The sequence below is a fragment of the Aspergillus heteromorphus genome, assembly GCF_003184545.1.
Source record: "Aspergillus heteromorphus CBS 117.55 chromosome Unknown BO70scaffold_10, whole genome shotgun sequence".
Lineage (NCBI taxonomy): Eukaryota > Fungi > Ascomycota > Eurotiomycetes > Eurotiales > Aspergillaceae > Aspergillus > Aspergillus heteromorphus.
Genome location: NW_020290415.1, coordinates 171,797 through 189,816, shown reverse-complemented (window position 1 = coordinate 189,816; position 18,020 = coordinate 171,797). Strand labels below are relative to the sequence as shown.

Genomic DNA, 18,020 nt, shown 5'->3' with positions numbered 1-18,020 from the left:
ATGGTCTTGCGGTTGAAGAGAGGGGGGGGGCGGGGTTATAATTTTGTTGAACTTAAAGTATTGATTCTTAGCACTTTTTTCTGTAGTCCAGGAAGGGAATCAAAGTACCATGGCAGACATTCTATGCTCGTGAGTTTGTTATCCCTGTTGCTGAGCGTTTGCGAACTTTTTTCCAGCAAATGCTAGACGAGGATGAATGTGGGTTTGCAGCAGGACTCTCAGATAGATACATAGATTGTCTGCTAACGAGAATATCCACCATACATGACTCGTCACCAAGAGGCCCTTTCCGGATGTAGTCAGAGTACTGCCATCTCATTTTGAGAAAAGCCTCTGCGCATTTTCGAAATAGACCATCTTCCGCAACTCCTCGTCCATAGCAAACGCATCGAGATTCTCCCGGTATCCTGCTACTTTGATCGGCGGCGCATTCGGATAATCAGATCCTATATACTCGTCAGAATGAACCGATTTCAATCATAGCCACACGCACCGTAAAGAATATGCTCATGGGGCACCAGATCCATCAACAGATTCAAAACAGCCGGAGCACTCGACAGCGCCAAGTCATAATAGAACGAACGAAGAGCATCCATGAACTCGAAGTAGGTCTTCCCGTACGGCCCCTTCTGGCTCATCGTCTCTTCCGATGTCACCGCCAGCCTGGAAATAAGATACGGCAGGGTTCCACCAGCGTGAGAGAGGATCTTCGGGCAGTTCGGGAACTGCTGCGTGACATTATTGACAATCATGTCCACCGCCGTCCGGGTCGTCTCTTGCGGGAAATCAAGCATCGGCGGCGGCATAATCGGATCAATCCAGTTCTTATCGGCCGGCATGGTCGGATGGATCAGAACCACTGCCTTCCGGGCATCCAGCTCCCTCCACACCGGTGTGAACTGCGAATGGCCGAGGTAGTTGTTCCCGTCGCCGTATCGGGTAAACACCGTGACGCCGTCGGCTTGCAGGACGTCGAGCGCGTATTCGATCTCGGCGAGGGTACCGGGGATATCCAGGAGTGATGGTAAGGCTGCCAGGAACCCGAATTGCTCCGGATACCGATCGCGAATGTTCGCGGCATATTGGTTGGCTTCTCGAGCGAGAGCGCGTATGGATTCATTATCACCGGCAATAACTGCCCCGGGTGTTGTCAGGGAGAGGATGGCTCTTCGGACGCCGTTTGCCTCCATGTCATTTAGGGAGTCTTCGACCGTCCACGCGGGGACTGGCAGTCCGGTTGGGTCGCCACCTGCATCTTCTACGGCTGGATGTCGTTGGGGTTAGCTCAGGTCTCTGGTTTCGGGGCATCAGGTGCCTACCCTGGCGATAAAATTCGGGGACAAAGTGGTGGTGGGTATCGATCTTCGGAGGGAGTTGATGGGCCATGGCGAGGCTGGCATGTCTTGAAAGGCGGGGGAAGATGCCGAGGAGTCCGACAAGGTGCGTGAATGCGCCTGAAAAGATCTGCATTCCCAATGACAGGGGTCCTGTTGGCATTCACATGCAGTCAGTCACCTCCTGTGGGGGGTGTTGGTACTCAAGTAAGAGTGGAAGCATGTTAGGAGCAGTTTCAGTAGTGGATGATGGACGCTGTACATCTGTCGAGTTCATCCCTTGCATGACACTGTTGGACCAGCCCGGGCTGAATGAATATATACCTCAGCCGTCTGCATGTGGTTCCAGTACAGAATAGCAACCAGAACTTGAGTCAATGTTCGACTCCCTGAGGAAGACCTTTAATTTTTTTTTTAAAGCCATCATCCTCCTACCATAGGACACGAAAATCACTCTTCCCCGCCCATGTACTAATTGAGAGACATCCGAGTCGGGCAAAGAAGAGACTAAGCACCAACATCAGCCGCTCTGCTCATGTTGTCAAACATCTGCCTGAACTTCAGCAAATGGGGCTGTGGTTTAGTGGTATAATATTCCCTTAGCATGGGAGAGGTCCGGGGTTCGATTCCCCGCAGCTCCATTACTTTTTTGTTTTTTGCTCCTGTTTCATGCCATTGATTGTCTCCACTGAAGCTGTCGAGGGCCGTTCCGTGTGTCTCGCGTGGCCAATCACAGCCGCTACCCGACGGTCCGGATTGCCCCGCGGGTCGAGTCCGGTTTCTCCCGATCGCTCCAATGTGGCTGGTGAATGGCAGGAAGATTCATGACTGCAGCCCAGGAACTTTCCCCCTGACGATGTCCAATTTAGCCCCTCTAAATTCGCCAACATCACTGCCAAACATGTCCCGATCACCATCACCTGTACATATCTTCCCCGAACCCTGCCAAGACTTGGTATCGTCGAGATTGCCCTCAATCATGGCTCAATCAGCCAGCCAGGAACGAAAGAAACTCTGGCCACGCACCATAACCACGGACGCAACAGTCCTGCATTCTCCTGAATTGACTCACCCGGCTTCGCCCATCAATATTCAATCTTATGGGAAACGCAATCAGGATTTCCTACCCCCAAACAATGCCTCTATTGACAGCTTTATCGAAGAGGTTATTTATTCCCCTGCAAGCAATATGCCCTTCGCCCCGATGCCAGCCATTTGCCACGACTAGAAACCCAACAGACAGATTGTGGTCAGAACCGCGATGAAACGCGGCAGTCCTACCCCATGACTACAGCTTGTCCTCCGCTGTTGTGGCCCAGAATAATGAAACAAAGCCACTGTGTAACACCGCACCCAACTGACAGCCTTGATTGGTGCAATGGGCTGGGCTCTCATGGGTCTGCATTGATCCTTGCCATCGTTTGCTCATGGCAGCCAGATAGCGTGGCTGGGCGCGTTGCACCGGGCCCTCTGCGCCGGATAAAGCCAGAAAACTGGCTTGCGTCATACAACTTAATCCGCTGAAATCCCAAAAGCTTTGGACCTTTTTTTTCTGGTCGGGACTCTGTCTGCGTGGTTACTGTTACTCGACCTGGTCTGCGTGCCCAGGTCCGGTTCAAGATGGGTTCTGTAGACTTTTGGCGCAGGGCTATATCCTTCGTTTGCATCTTACCGAGTCTCCGTTATCCACTCGTTGCTCGTGCCGAGGGATTTACTTTCCCTACAGAAAAGGCGGATGAGTTCATCACCGGAGACCTCGTCAATGTGTCCTGGAATGTGGTGACATCGCGCATGTCGCTCTATGAGGTCTGCAGCTCAACAACTCCCCTGGAATGTGAGTGAACTCGAGACTTTAACATCTGGCCATGATCAGATGCCAGATCACTGATGGCTACATGCATGGGTAGTAAACATCACGAATAACTATAGTTACGTCTGGACTGCGACCCGCGACAACTATAGAGAATCAGGCTGTGCCTTTGAGCTCGAACCGCTTGATCAGTTTGGAGCCCCTAACCCCCCGAATCTGACCAGTGGTTTGTTTGGAGTGAGCAAGCGCTATCGCGACGATCCTGCCCCGACTTCCTATAATTTTGCAGATGCGACCAATACTATGGAACCCTCTTCACCTGCAATCTATTCACTTGAATCATATCCATCCGCATCCTCTTCGTCGTCATCCACATTCACACCAACGTCCACATCCGCGTCCTCTTTCCCGCCCTCTACATCCTCCTCACATTCAACCTCTTCCCTGTCGTCTGTGTCCTTTGCGTTTGCATCCTCTCCACACTCATCGAAGTCCTCCTCATCTTCGTCAGTTTCCTCACCTTCCCCAGCCACCACCGCCAACCCCTCAAACGCAGCAGTCGACACACCCCCTCCCCCAAATATCTCCACATCAACCCCAGAAAAGGCGAAGAAATCCGAACTCAGCACTGACCAAAAAGAAGCTATTGCCCTGGGCGTTCCACTCGGTTTCCTAGCCATCTGTCTAGCTGGAGCTCTTGCCATTATGTGTCAGCACCGCTGGAAAAAGACAACCAGAAGAGAGAAACAAATTGCTCTGGGACCAGTCATGGTCGAAATGGTGAAGGATTCGTCCGAAAGCTGTGTGATCCGGTCCAGGACGAACCTCGTAGAGTTGCCGGCTCCGAGCTACGGGTCCGAAGAGATGAATGTGGCGGGTGTTTGGCGCATTAGCGAGTTGATGGGCACGCCGAGGAATGAAATCCAGTGAGGATATACCACGTGGGCTGTGACTGTGGCTGGGGGTTAATCAATGGGCTTAATGGGCTATTTAGGGGTGATAGTGTAATAGTAACTTGGTATATAACAGCGGTCATTCCTTCAATATACCCAATTCAAGTGTTTAGCATCTCAAAATCATCCAGTCTTCGTGCTTGTCTTTCCGTAGCAAAATATTGTTCGCATCATTCAGATTGCAGAACGATACTGCCTACCAGGAAAAAAAAAAAAAAAAAAAAAAAAAAAAAAAAAAAAAAAAAAAAAAAAAAACTTATAATAGCATCAGCCCAAACTCAAGATAGAGCTTAAGGCTTAACTTCATACAGATCTAAGCTAGTATGATGAGTGGCAGGCTTTACTGCCAGTACTCAATAGAGCTGCTAGAACTGGTGGCGTGGATCGTTCAAAATGGCCCCATAATGCAGCAGGTTTTATTTCCTGTAGCAGAAACTTGGCCAATGGTCAACACAACCCACAAGCCATGTGGCTGCGGCTTTGCTACTAGTCCGGGATTTTTGGCCCCCAGACTGAGACATGAAAAGACCTTTTTTAGAGTGTAAACACCACGAAAGCGTCATTGCAAACATGCTCCTTTCAAATAAATTCTGGTCACTCTAGTTCCGCTCAAATTCAGTAGAGCCTTCCTCAAGAGGTTACATGGAACACCGAGTACATTGGTTATCTTATTTTCATAGCCCAGCCAATTAAGATTTCCTTGCTATCACCGGCCGCAAGAGCCTCGGAGCAAGCAACGAGTTTATTTAAACAGAAAGGTCATGGAAGAAGGCCCGGTCCGCGTCGATCTAGCGTGTCAGCACCAGGAACATGCCATGAAGCAATTGCCCTTTTCAGCGCCTCGTATCCACTCCACCAATACTAGTACTTGCATGGGGCGAGATATTCGGCCACACCTCCTCGTGCGTTCCCAGTCCGACTCTCTTGAGTGGTCAAATCCAACGGCATTACGGCTCAGGATGTACGGCATGAAACACAGGGTATCACCGTGGCGGAATTCCACAGAATGGCCCCCAACCCGGAGAGACAATCACCCCCGACTTGCATCCAGCACAGCTACACTATATAATAAAGCACCAGTTCAGTTTCCAATCCCCCCATTCTCAATCCACCAACACCACTGAAACCCACCAACCCACCATGCAGCTCCTCAACTTCCTATACCTGCTGGCATCCGTCCAGCCCATCCTCGCCACCTCCCTCATCAACTTCTCCGCTGCGGCGGGCGACAACCCCTCCACCCTCGGCATCCTCGACCTGGAGGAAGCCCGCGGCGACAAGATCTCCTCCAACATCGCGGACCTCTATGCCAAACTGGGCACCGATTCCAAAGGCACGGCGGCGCTCCACTACCACCGCAAAGAGGGCTATATTCGCGCCGAGTACCACGCGTTATCCAACAAGCTTGAGGATGATAAGACATACTACATCGGATATAAGTTCTCTCTGGGGGTAATCGAGGAGAGTTTGATGATTTTTCAATTGTACCACGCCCGCCGTGCCTCGTTACCATTGCCATTATAAGCATCGCGTCCGTACTAACACCCCCCCAGCAAAGCCTACGAAGGCAACGACGCCACCACCGGCGGCGCCAACATCCCCCTCTCGCTCGAATTCAAGAGCGGCCAACTCCACTTCCAATACCAGGCCGATTACTCGGCCCAACGCGAGCCGCAGTGGTCCAAGACCCTCGACACAGACACCGTCTACTCCGCCGGCATCGTCATCCACACCGGCAAGCCCGGCTGGGTGGAGTTCTACTTCGACGGCGAGCAGCAGACCTTCTCGACGTCCAAGTCCACGAAACTGGTCGCCAATACCTGGGATGGTCGTAATGAGCCAAAGTTCGGGGCTTATCGGGGCGAGGCAGTGGAGATTAATACTTACGTTTATAATGTGCAGATTGGGACGGAGTTGAGTGATATTGAGGAGGCAGCGGGTTTGACGTCCTCGGCTGGGGGGTCTACGTCTACGACTTCTGCTACTTCGTCGGCTGCTTCGGTGACGGCGACGTGTTCTTGGGAGGGTCATTGTGCGGGTGAGTAGTTTGCCATGGTTGTGTGGATGATATGAGGCTAATGTGTATAGGTGCTTCGTGTGAGACGTACAATGACTGTTCTGATGATCTTGTCTGCACTGATGGGGCTTGTGCTTCGCCTTGAGGGAATGTGCATTCTTGACGGCTCCGGAGGGATTTTCGAGGTTCTGATAATTCTAATTGTCAAATTTACAAGGTGAACCGTGTGCAGTGTGATGGAAATAGTTTAATACCAAGTTGAGGTTTTCATGGGATGGGATGTTCCAGAAATAGACACCGTGTGGCCATTATAGAGATATTCGAGACCGGAGAGGTGGAGGAAATACAGCCCGTCAACACTAGATCATTTGCAGTTCAATAACTAATATGAATGGGGGAGTGAGTGTAACAACACCGATTCATCAAGCTTCTGGCCAGTTGCCCCGACTGTGTTACTCAACCCACATGCCCCACTAGATGAGGCGTTAATCAAATCATTCACTCTCTTTGAAAGATTTTCAACACTAGCTACAATTTCCAATCTCGATTTACCACTATTCCTACCACTCTCGAATACTCATCCCATCAGAAAATGCAATCCCACCCCAAAGAGTCGCGATCCATTGAACCAGCCTACCTGGCAACTATGACAAAAGAAACTCATGAATTGCATTAATTACGTCTTAACGGTATGATCCTCCGCCGCCGGAATCTCCACAAGCCCCTTCCTGTCCTTCGTACGCCACTGAATCGCGCTCAGGATCCCATACAGCACCGCCAACGTCGGCATGGGCACCCCCCTGGCCTTCCCCTCCTTTAGCGCCTCCCCGACAATATTCTCATACTCAGTAAACCGCCCCTTCCGCACATCTACCTGCATACTGGGCGGGTTTTACATCGTGATGGGATCCATGGTGATCATGCAATCCACCAGCTCAGCCGGCAGATCATGACCACACGCCTTCGCAGCCGCACGGATCTCCTCCATAGCCGGGCGGACCAGATCATCAATGGCCCCGTCGGCCAGCTGGATCTGTCCCGTGTCCAGGTCCGTGATGGCGCAGATGGAGTTCAGACACGCGTTGTACAGCAGCTTGCGCCAGCGACTGAAGCCCACGTTGGCGTTGAACTCGGGCTTGCATTTCCCGCCAGCGCCGTAGATCGCGCAGAATTCTTGCGCCGCTTCGTCTTCCTCGGTGCTGTTGAGCTGCGGGTTCCGGAAGGCGCCCACGTATAGCTCGTCGTCGTCCTCGTGTATGATCTTCCCTGTCGCGACCTCGTGTGATCCGCAGAAACTGACGCCCGACAGCACGATGTTGGAGGGGAATGCGGCGATCAGGGGTTTCTCGATGTTCAGTCCGTTTTGGATCAGAACAATCCTTGTGTAGCCTGGCGTGACGGCGGGCTGGATGAGCTCCGCTACGGTCGGGGGCACATCGGGGTAGTTCTTGGCTGTGACGATGATGTATCGGTAGGGCGGGAGGTTCTCTTCCTTGACATCGGGGATGGTCTTGCGTACTGTTTTGGGAGTTAGTCAGTGGGGTTGGTATTTGTGAGGGGGGTGTTTTAAGGGTTGAGGCATACGGGTGGAGGGGCGGAATTCCTCGACCTCGCCGTGGTCGACGGATTTGATGGAGAAGCCGTGAGCTTTGACGTGCTCATAGTTCAATCGCAGGACGGCCGTGACTGCGACCTTGCCACCTGTCTCGAGGTTCAGGGCACTGATGGTGCCGATGCCACCGCAGCCGATCAGAAGGATATTCGCCTTGTCTTGCATTTTGTGAGTGGGGAGTGATGTAAGGTTGGTGAAGCTCCTAGCCTGAATCGAAACAATATTTCTGTTGAGGGGCAGGAGGGACATTTCCTCCGCATCCCAGGTGCATTGACCTGCCTGGATGGAGTGGCTTTCTCCATGGAGACAGACTAGTATTCTGGTATCAGATTATGAATGGGGTCATCAGGGCTATCGGCCGTGCACCGGCAGCGGCGTGATAAACCCACTTTTGACCCCGCTGCGGATCGTCCAAAAGGGCAGGCCATTCCGGCCTCACTTGCCTGCCCTGAGGACCTTCGAGTCGTGGTCTTTGGGACGGTTGGCCATGGTGATGTGTGATTGGTGTGATTAATGAGTGGTGGATAGATGGTTGTGTTGTGTTGGTGCGCTATATATAACCCCTGCAAGAGGGGGGCGTCGATACCACCTGCAAATCGACTTGAACACCACTTTCCACGATTGCGACAGGTCTGGACTGACACGATCAGATAGGGCACGACACAGAAGCAAGCAATCAATCACTCGGTCACTCAATTGATCATGCGGGAAATGCGGAGTCGTCAATGCGAGCAGTGCAGGCAGGCCGTTCCGCGGGGCAAGTCTCCCTGGGCCCCCCCAAACAGGAAGGTCGATGCATCACGACGATAAGATCGGAGTGACGTGGATTTAAGTATCAGTCAGACTAAGACTAGACTAGACGGAATATATGATCGGATCCACCGCATGTCAGCTGCAATCCGTGCAATTGACTCATCCTCATCCTCACAATGGCACGCTCCTCCGTCCAGCCTGTCCTCACCACCTCCGCCTACTACGCCCCCGGCGTCATCTCGCCCGCAGGCAAACTGCTACACGTCTCGGGCCAGACAGGCACCATCGACGGCCATGCGCCCTCCGACTACAACTCCCAGATCCACCTCGCGCTGGTCAACCTCCACCGCGTGATCACCGCCGTGGGCGCCACCCCCCGCGACGTCGTCAAGCTGACCCTCTACATCGTCAACTACGACCCCAACAACCGGCTGCACACCCGCCCCGTCCAGACATGGCTGGCCGGTCACCGTCCTGCCATGTCCCTCGTCCCCGTCCCCAAACTGGCCCACCCGGACTGGCTGTTCGAGATCGAGGCCACCGTCGCCGTGCCGGACGCCCTGTCGGTGCCTGCCTCCCTCTCCCCGGCCGTGGATGAGGAGACCGACGTGCTGGTCATCGGAGCCGGTCTGTCCGGTCTGATGGCCGCCGAGACGGTCCTCCAGGCCGGACACCGCTGCATCGTGCTGGAGGGTCGCGATCGCGTCGGCGGAAAGACATGGACGTGTCCGCTGCCCAGTGGAAACGGCGTGGTCGATCTGGGCGCTGCCTGGATCAACGATACCAACCAGACCATGATGACCGAGTTGGCTCGGCGGGCAGGTGCTGATCTGATCGAGCAGAACACCGTGGGCAATTGTGTCCTGCAGCGAGAGGACGGGGCTCTTACGATCTTCCCTTACGGACAGACTCCTCGGGTATGTACAAGACAGAAGCCACTCCTACGCGCCGTACTGACAAATTAGATCACCGCCGCAATCGAAGCAGAAATCGAAGCCATCCGCGACACCGCCGAAGCAGACTGCCAGGCCGTGGACTGCAGCCGACCCCGCGACGCCAGCCTGGACTCCATGTCCTTCCTGGCATACCTACACTCACGCAACGCCACACCCGCCGCGGTATCCAACGCCTCCGTCTGGACGCGCGCCATGCTCGGCCAGGAACCCCAAGACATCTCGGCCCTGTACTTCCTGAACTACTGCAGGTCCGGCGGCGGACTGCTGCAGATGCGATCGGACCGCAAGCACGGCGCGCAGTACCTGCGGGTGCGCCAGGGCACACAGATCTTCGCGAAGACCATCGCCGCCGCGCTGCCCGCGGGGACTATCCGGCTGGGCCAGCGCGTCACGGCCATCACGCAGACGGAGCGCGGATCCGCCCTGGTCGAGGCGAATGGCCGGCTCATCCGCGCCCGCAAGGTCATCTGCTCCGTGCCCACCCCGGTATTGAAGTCCATCCGCTTCGAGCCCCCCCTGCCACCCCAGAAACAGCTGCTGGTCGACTCGTTCCGGTACGGGTATTATACCAAGATGATGCTCTCGTTCCGGACGGCGTGGTGGGTCGAGCGCGGGTTCTGTGGGCTGGCGCAGTCGTTCCAGGGCCCCGCGTCCATCTATCGCGACACGAGTGTCCCGGCGGAGGGGAAGTGGATTCTCACGGCGTTTCTGGCGGGCGATGTCGGACGCGAGTGGTCCAAGCTGGCGCAGCATGATCGCGAGCAGGCGCTGCTGAAGCAGCTCGGCGAGATGTATGGCGTGCCGGGGGTGCCGGGGGTGCCGGCGGGCGAGTTCCTCGAGGCGTTAGGGCACGAGTGGTCGGGCGAGGAGCTGTCGGGCTGGGGCTGTCCCTGTCCGGCGCTGCCGCCGGGGGTGTTGAGTGCGGCGGGCGAGGCGCTGCGGGAGCCGTTCCGCGAGGTGCATTTCGTGGGGACGGAGACGGCGGAGGAGTGGAAGGGGTATATGGAGGGGGCGGTGCGCAGTGGACGCAGGGGAGGGCTGGAGGCTGTCAAGTGGCTGGGACGGAGCGGTTTGTAGAGACGAAGAAGTGTTCGTGATTGTGTTCTTGTGTTATTTGTGGTGCTGGCTAGCCGGATAAACCCTCGCCGAGCCGAGATCAGATCCTCTTCCTCCCTTCGTGCATCCTTCCTGGAATTAAGACCCTGGATTAGTCCACCCGTATGCTGATGTGCCATTAATTGGTCGATTCCCGCCAGATTCCCCCCCAGAGCGCGTCTCCGACCGTCTACTCGTATCCCCGCCGAGTCTCTCCATCTCCCCCCATACTAACCAACCCTGCCTAGTCACTCTGCATCACCTCTGAGTCCTCACTCAGCCATCTCCCCTGTCCTCTCCCCAGTCCTTTCTCCAGATTGTCCTCCAGATTGTACTCCGGTTCCTCGCGACTGTGCTTCCCAACACCCACCCGTCCTCAACCCGCGTCACCTAATCCCGCAGTGCAACCCACCCGACCACGAGTCCGCGTGATGGCTATACCGGGATAAGTTTCTGAGGATGGTCTGAGTGTCGGTGCGGGTGGCAGAGGTGGGATAATCTGAAAGTGGAAGCTGCTGAGATAGAGCATCGCAGCGTTTCGTGGGTTATATTTGCGCAGAGTGCTGTCTGCAGTAGGCGTACAGCAGGATTATCGGGGAGAGTCGCACACCCAACTGAAGGTGCTCATGGCATGCCGAATCGAAATGCTCGGGATGTTGCTTCTGGATGGATGTCAGCGCATCGAAGCCGCAGCTAAAGCCCTGTAGATCCAAACAAGCACGCGATCAGCAGTATTACCCCCCTTACAAACACAGGAATCCATGACCGGCATCGATTATCATAACATACAGCATAGCTCGGTATATACATGCACATGCAACCATGAGTATCCATCAATCAGCATCCTACCCCGAGCCGGGCAACGGGAACTCATTCCCGGGCACGAAGCCTTCCACGATCTGCGACTGACTCGACCCGCGAATCTTGAACTCCCTCCCCAGTCCCACCACCTGGAGGACACCCATCTCGTGCTCCTGGAACCGAAACGGTCCGATAATCAGATCGCGCCCGCCATCCCAGTCGCAGTAATCGAACACATGCACCGTGTACTGCACCGTGGCTGTCCCCGCGACGCGATCCGCCTCATCCATCCGCACCACCCCCGTCACGCTGAAGACGAATCGCCCCAGCGCCAGATACCAGTCCCAGCTCTGCTCGCTGGTGGCCGTGTATTCGTGCCAGAAGCTGGTGAAGGTGACCGCGCCGTGTCCGCCCATGACGAGGGAGCGGTAGGCCAGCCGCGCTTTGAATTCGGCGAGCTGGTGCACTTGGGCCCGGAACTGCGGCATCGCTTGCATCATTTCGTCGACCGGGACGGTGGCTTCGGCGCCCGTGTTGGAGAGGAAGTGTTGCACGTAGTGTGCGAAGTTGGGTTGCCCCTGGTCATGGGCTTGTCGGGCCAGCCCGTATAGGGTTGTGCGGTCGACGTGGTTGGCCGCGCTGGCGATGCGGGAGCGCCATGGGTAGAACGGCGAGGTGTCGGGTTTCGGGGGTCGGAGGGGGGGAAGGGCAGCGCGTAGCCGTAGAGGGGGGAGGCGGTGATAGAGACGAGGAAGAGGCACAATGCGAGGAGTATTCGCATGGTGGCGGTTGTGCGGGGTGTGAGGTGAGGTGAGGTTGTATAGAGGGAAGAGTTTAGGATGGCGACATCGTAGGCAAGATGGTGCAAGTGCAAAGGCAAGAATCCTCCGGGGATCTGGCAGAGGCAGAAGCAGAAGCAGTGGCAGGCTGGCCGACCCAACGACCGACAGAGCCAAGATCATCCCGCGATGCGGCATTAAAAGTAGAAACGGGGACTCGTTATTAAGGGCCTGCTTCATTCTTCTCAAACGGATCGGCGACGGCAGTGGAGATTGCGGCCGGAATGCGCCTATCGCAGCCCTTCCTCAGCCCTATTCCCCCCTCTGGGCCCGCTGATCTTGCGGTTTCAGGATGACCGTCCGCCGTTTAGCTAATGCGATATTACGAGTCAAGGGCTGTGTCCCTTGTCCACTGTCCACTCCGTCCACGGTTCTCTTCAGTCCCTGCAGTCGAGTCCCTGAGGCTGAGTCCCTGAATCCTTCAGCCTGAGTCCCTGCAGTTCAGTCCCTGTCAGACCCTACAATTCGTCCCTGGCTGTCTGCCGTGCCGTGCCCTCACCCTCACCCTCACCCTCACCCTCACCCTCGCTCTGGCTCTGGCTCTGGCTCTCCAAAGTCTTCTTCACCATCGCTGCCAGAATATCCACGATCAGATCTGCCGCTGCCACGGATGTGGTCTCCGCGGCGGAGTCATACGGCGGACTGACTTCGACGACGTCGGCCCCGACCAGATTCAACTCCTCCAGCCCCTTGATGTACCGTTTCAGCTCGCGCGTAGTCCACCCGCCGGACTCGGGGGTGCCCGTCGCGGGCGCAATGCTGGGATCGAGCACTGCCATCGTCAACACCCAGCATACATATCCCACCACCCCCTTTGCCTCTTAAATAGAAAAAGAAAAAAGAAAGGAGGAAAAAAAAAAGAAGACACACCATCAATATCAATGGACAAATAAACCGGATTATTCCCCACAACGGCGAGCGTCCTCTCCACAATCCCCCCCACCCCAATCTCATCAATCTCATGGGCCTCAATACGATGAAACCCCACCACGTGCTCATCGATCTCATAATCCCTCTCACTGAACAACTTCGTCCTCAGCCCCCCATGCACACTCCGTCCAGCATCAATACACCCCTCCCGGGCCGCATGCCAGAAGAACGTCCCATGGGTGATAGCCGACTGCGCGGACGCGATACCGGTATACCCCGCCCCAGGGTCCCAAGTATCCAGATGCGAATCCAAATGGATGACCGAGATAGGACCGTAGATGCTTTTCAGGGAGCGGAGGATGGGAAGAACGATGGAGTGGTCGCCGCCTAGGCTGATAATGCGGGGGTGGGGGTGCGTGGAGGGGGTGGTAGTGCCGTGGTGCAGGATTTGCCGGTAGCCTTGTTCCATCTGCTTGAAGGCGTGCGAGGCGTCGAAGGGTGTGATCGGGATGTCGCCGCAGTCGATTATGCTGAGGGGGGTGGAGTAGGGGTCGATGCCCCAGATCGGGTTGTAGCTGCGGCCTTTCTTTTCGCGCGACGAGCCTGCTCGGATCCCTCGCGGGCCGAAGCGGGCGCCTGGTCGATAAGAGGTGCTGGTGTCGTAGGGGAAGCCGAGGATGGCGATGTCGAGGGGCTGTGGGGGGGTTAGTTGGATAGGTGGAGGGGTGGAGGGGGTGGAGGGGATGGAGATGGGGGGGGGCGTACGGTGGTGTGGTCGGCAGAGAGACAGCGTTGCCATTCTAGATGTGCGAAAGTGACCGGTTGGGAGAACGGCAGGTCTTTGTCCAGGTCTGTAGAAGTGAGGTTAGCTTGATATAGAGGTAGAGCTGAAGGGGGCGTCTACCCTCGAGAGGATGCGGGTAGTCCGCCCCGACATGGAGGGCGGATATGGTGGAAAGCGTGGACAGAAGGGCGAAGAACTTCATTCCAACGGTTGATGCAACACCTTCAACCTGGGTGCAGATGGCAAATTAAATATCCCACCGCGGTAGGACTTGCCTCGGGGGATGAATACAACAGGCATCCCCGCACCTTATCAGTGGAGGTGGAGCGGGGAAGTGCCGGATCGTCCGACGAGACGTTTGCCTATCAAGTTGCCTACGGAGGATGAGAAAGTGCTAAGAGTTCTTGTTTTCCCTCAGCGATTTTCCATTGCCATAATATAATTGACCGATAATAATTCCACACTCGATTCGCAGAGCTAAAGCAATGGTAAAAGTTTCAAAAAACCTGCAAGAACACACGCATCAAAAACAAAAAAAAAAAAAGCGAATAGAAATCATAACCTTGCCTCGAGAGGGCCGTCTCCGCCTTATACTAAAGCCGAATACTTTACTTGGGCCTACGGGCAATTATAAAAGACTTCTGTAAATACCTTATAGATGACCGGCTGGAAATAGCTATATATTGCTTGAACCTGTCATCATGGTTTTTTATTCATATTTTAGTTAGAGCTTGACAATGTCTATATACACAGCCAGTCGTCCGAGACTTCACTACCAGCTATTGATCCTGATATACTCCGTCGCGGTGACAGGATTCGTCCGCCCAAGGACCCTATTCTCTGCATCCACAGCCTCCGCATAATACGCCCCCGACTTTGCTGGATGCTCCTCACTCTCCCAAAGCAAAGTAGTCTCGAAAGACGTCCTTGCCACCGCTCCAAGATACTGAGTCTGATTCCCCGACGCAGTCTGATAGAACCTCCAACCCCTCGTCTCCGTGTCGCCGTTCCACGAAACGTACAGCCGGGTGGTGTTTGAGGAGTCCACGTATGCAGCAATAGCCGGGTCCTCGTACGGCGTACCGGTCCAGTTGGATAGGAAACCGCGATAGCTGACAGCTTCTTCGATGAAGGCATGGTATATGACCTCGTTATCGGAGTTGAACTGTGTGATGGCACCGGCCTGGCCCCAGTTCACGAAGAGGTTGGCGTCAGAAAGTAACTGTACGTTACCCTGCGAGGCGGCCTGGATTCCGTACGGGGCGGTCGCTTTGCGGAGGATTGTGGCGGTGTTGTTTGTGTGGTCCAGCTCCACGATCAGAGCCCGGGACACATTGTTAAAGGTTATTGTACCGTCGCCGGAGTTGTCGAAAAAGGAGATGACCTCCTTCTGCTCCGATTCGTAGTGCCACCGCGCGTGGTGCTGGAATCCGAAGGTGAAGTTGTAGGTAAAGGTCGAGTGGAGGCCACCTAGTTGCCAGATGATTGAGCCGTCGGAACCGTTGATCTTGAAGATGGTGCTGAAGTGGCGCGACGAGAGGAGGTAGTTGCCTTCTTTGTCTTTGTCGACGCTGTTCAGGTGGACGTAGTCCCATGTGTCCGTGGAGTTGAGGCCGCTTTCGGCGCTCGAAGAGTTGAGTTTGATCAGACTGTCTGGAGAATGTCAGCACGATGGTCGACTGACACATAGATGCGCAGAAGGTAACCAACCTGCGGGATCGAGATGATCGAGCGAGTTCCACTCGAAGACTAGCTCGCCGGTTTCGATGTCAAATTCTGCATGCGTTAACAAGTCGGTCGGGCAGTCAAAGTCTCACTGTCTACTCACCCTGGAAAAGGCCATTCCCGATCCACTGCTGGGACGGGTTTCCTCCATAAGCGGACAAGTTGGCAACAGTGGGAAGATAGATCTCCACCAGCGCGGTTTTGCCATCGATCACATTAAACTCGTGAATGGACGGGATGCGATGATTCCCCGTCTTTGCCGTCACGACATGCTCATAGTTCTGGTTCAATAGGACATATTGACCAAAGCCCTCGCCATGCAGCGTGTCCATCGTCCCCTGGAACGCCTGCAGAACGGTCTCGCCATGGTACGTTGTAGTGTGGAAGTTGGCCACGAAGCCGGCATAGTACCCGATTCCGGACCAGATCAAGTCACCATTCTTGCGGTAGATGTATGCACCGCTCTGCTGGATGTAATCCGAGTACGGAGCGATGAACACATACTCGGTACCGTTGGCATCGGGGGCTGGGACGGTGATGTTGAGCTGAGGAGTGGATATGTCTGGCCGAGATCGGTATTGACCGTCTGCTGTCGCGAAGGGAAGGCAGGCAGCTGCGAGAAGCAGGCCGTATCTGGCTAGAGGGGCCATTTCCTGGACCGTGTGCAGGCAGAGAATGCGAATCCGAGATCCTGATCCTCAGAACAGGAGCTCTATCGCCCGCCAAAAGCTGCCATTTTATACTTTCCATGGCGGTATTTTCTCGCAATCGTCAGATGTTCGCTTCGGCACGTTCAGGTATGACACCATAAATGGAGCGCTTGCACCCATCGACATCCTGTAAAGTTGTGTCTTGCTGGGAAGTAAAGTGCAGCTAAATTCTAGCTCTGTATCTCTGCCGACATGCGTGCTCGGCTACGAATGTTGACATGGGCGGCGTCGGCGGATTGCGCATTGTGCCATTGCTCTCCCCAAGCACGCGATATCCGCTCCCTATGAGCACAGTCCAGGACGGTCGAGAACTGCCGCTGCCTGGGCTGACCGGTCCATCCCGCGCGGAGACATCATGTTATCTCTGCTTTCTTCCGCGAGGTGCGGGGGAGAACCGCTTGCCTTGCTTCATGTGGGTGAAAACGTGCTGCAGTTCGATATGCATGATTTCATCCGGATCTCGAAGCTTGACCTGTGTCGCACCCGTTTCGGTCCAGTAACTGTTGAACAACCTGCCGTCCAACCAGAACGACCTGATTATTTCGATCGTAAGGCCGATGGTTCGGGAGTCCCGTCTGCGTGACAAATGCTCGAGTCACTGAGCTTCACTCTTCGATTAGGGCAGCATCCCGTTCCCCAGGAACCCGGTCATGATTTGAACAGAATATACATCCGCACATCGATCACTCAACATCCCACCCTCTTGGGGGCACCCGGCACAGGCTTCCCAAGATTACCAGAAGGGAATGAAACCACAACTGCAATTATCTGAGTCTAAACAGGATACGATGGTTTGTGGTATGGACTTGGATGGGGAAGACGAACTGACCGAGGACTGGCCGGTATGATGATACCGTCCCGATCGGCGCGTGGAATTAAATCCTTCACTGTCTGTTACCATTGCATGCAGTTCGATCCCAGCAATTAAAACTTCATACTCCACTCATGAGTACAAAGTGTTCTTCTATCATTTCCCGATCAAATCAATGAGGTATTGCGGGCCAGAGGATCCAAAGGATCAGTCTTGTTGCCAAAATGCCTCTGCAAAATTCCCCGGCAAATTCCTGTTTTTTCTTCCATCGCGCTATTTTCGCGCCGTTGCCGTTGTTCTTCTCCCTTTCGCATGACCCCCCTTATGTTGCCAACTTCCTAGCTTCGCGTTAATCCTTGCGAGTGCGAATACCCCCCGTGGGCGACGGATCGAACGAATCCAGACCTGAAAAGAATCCGAAATCATCGGAAGGCTGGAAGCACCGCCCGCGTCCGACGCGCCCCACCCCCTGAGCTGAGTCTGACACGCCATTAAGGTTCTTATGCGTCGTGCATTCCATGGGCCGGATTCTTCAAGAGTTACCACTAAACACTGATGATCATCTTCAGCTGTCGGTTTCAACATCATCTCTTCCATCCACAACTGTCACCCCCGACTCCGAACGAACACACGGTCGCAAAATTGGGCAGATCTGAAGAAACAGCCCAGGGGTGGCTGAGTCCGGACACGACGCCCCTCGGCTAGGATTGCCATGTTGTGAAGGATCTGGCTAGCTCTGGCCGACTATTGCCTCCGCGGCTTCTTCAGCTCGTCCGCTGCCCCCTCCATTCGTCTCCCTCCAGAGCCCTAACTCCTGCGAAGCCGTCGCCCTCCGGGACCCAGACCGATCGGATTTAATACGAACAGCCCAAACTACCTGTCAAATCGTAACAAAGTCTCGGGAATTCACCTACTTCAAGATCTCCAGACCCCAGGGGTAGTTATCGCAC

The 18,020-nt window shown here is 55.0% G+C and overlaps 8 protein-coding genes and 1 non-coding gene across 9 annotated transcripts; 4 read left to right on the top strand and 5 right to left on the bottom strand.

Moving 5' to 3' along the window:
* Window positions 1-315: 315 nt before the first annotated feature.
* On the bottom strand, window positions 316-1,386 carry BO70DRAFT_290752 (amidohydrolase family protein; the record flags this gene model as incomplete). The annotated part of the gene is made up of 3 exons (XM_025539366.1): window positions 316-446; window positions 494-1,264; window positions 1,320-1,386. 3 exons carry the CDS (start codon window positions 1,384-1,386, stop codon window positions 316-318), a joined length of 969 nt encoding a protein of 322 aa, XP_025399823.1.
* A 517-nt stretch (window positions 1,387-1,903) lies between these two features.
* BO70DRAFT_t155 lies at window positions 1,904-1,975 on the top strand. Its single transcript has one exon. It is a non-coding gene; the product is annotated as a tRNA-Ala (tRNA).
* A 979-nt stretch (window positions 1,976-2,954) lies between these two features.
* BO70DRAFT_352243 (uncharacterized protein) lies at window positions 2,955-4,074 on the top strand (the record flags this gene model as incomplete). The annotated part of the gene is made up of 2 exons (XM_025541787.1): window positions 2,955-3,168; window positions 3,242-4,074. 2 exons carry the CDS (start codon window positions 2,955-2,957, stop codon window positions 4,072-4,074), a joined length of 1,047 nt encoding a protein of 348 aa, XP_025399822.1.
* An 815-nt stretch (window positions 4,075-4,889) lies between these two features.
* Window positions 4,890-6,464, top strand: BO70DRAFT_361494 (uncharacterized protein). Its single transcript, XM_025543054.1, has 3 exons — window positions 4,890-5,581; window positions 5,651-6,135; window positions 6,186-6,464. The coding sequence occupies exons 1-3, from the start codon at window positions 5,238-5,240 to the stop codon at window positions 6,257-6,259; spliced, it is 903 nt and encodes a 300-aa protein (XP_025399821.1). The 5' UTR covers window positions 4,890-5,237; the 3' UTR covers window positions 6,260-6,464.
* Window positions 6,465-6,790: 326 nt separating this feature from the next.
* BO70DRAFT_370648 (ketopantoate reductase family protein) lies at window positions 6,791-7,891 on the bottom strand (the record flags this gene model as incomplete). The annotated part of the gene is made up of 3 exons (XM_025544755.1): window positions 6,791-6,988; window positions 7,046-7,632; window positions 7,699-7,891. 3 exons carry the CDS (start codon window positions 7,889-7,891, stop codon window positions 6,791-6,793), a joined length of 978 nt encoding a protein of 325 aa, XP_025399820.1.
* Window positions 7,892-8,655: 764 nt separating this feature from the next.
* Window positions 8,656-10,512, top strand: BO70DRAFT_386823 (putative flavin-containing amine oxidase; the record flags this gene model as incomplete). The annotated part of the gene is made up of 3 exons (XM_025545855.1): window positions 8,656-9,339; window positions 9,408-9,429; window positions 9,467-10,512. The coding sequence occupies 3 exons, from the start codon at window positions 8,656-8,658 to the stop codon at window positions 10,510-10,512; spliced, it is 1,752 nt and encodes a 583-aa protein (XP_025399819.1).
* Window positions 10,513-11,375: 863 nt separating this feature from the next.
* Window positions 11,376-12,293, bottom strand: BO70DRAFT_352239 (uncharacterized protein; the record flags this gene model as incomplete). Its single annotated transcript, XM_025541786.1, has 1 exon — window positions 11,376-12,293. The coding sequence occupies one exon, from the start codon at window positions 12,291-12,293 to the stop codon at window positions 11,376-11,378; it is 918 nt and encodes a 305-aa protein (XP_025399818.1).
* A 303-nt stretch (window positions 12,294-12,596) lies between these two features.
* BO70DRAFT_379211 (agmatinase) lies at window positions 12,597-14,170 on the bottom strand. Its single transcript, XM_025545319.1, has 4 exons — window positions 13,945-14,170; window positions 13,806-13,891; window positions 13,041-13,734; window positions 12,597-12,990 (listed from the first exon to the last, which is right to left on the bottom strand). Exons 1-4 carry the CDS (start codon window positions 14,024-14,026, stop codon window positions 12,629-12,631), a joined length of 1,224 nt encoding a protein of 407 aa, XP_025399817.1. The 5' UTR covers window positions 14,027-14,170; the 3' UTR covers window positions 12,597-12,628.
* A 365-nt stretch (window positions 14,171-14,535) lies between these two features.
* On the bottom strand, window positions 14,536-16,226 carry BO70DRAFT_313657 (arylsulfotransferase family protein). The gene is made up of 3 exons (XM_025540252.1): window positions 15,653-16,226; window positions 15,535-15,600; window positions 14,536-15,477 (listed from the first exon to the last, which is right to left on the bottom strand). The coding sequence occupies exons 1-3, from the start codon at window positions 16,197-16,199 to the stop codon at window positions 14,597-14,599; spliced, it is 1,494 nt and encodes a 497-aa protein (XP_025399816.1). The 5' UTR covers window positions 16,200-16,226; the 3' UTR covers window positions 14,536-14,596.
* Between the last annotated feature and the right edge of the window lie 1,794 nt (window positions 16,227-18,020).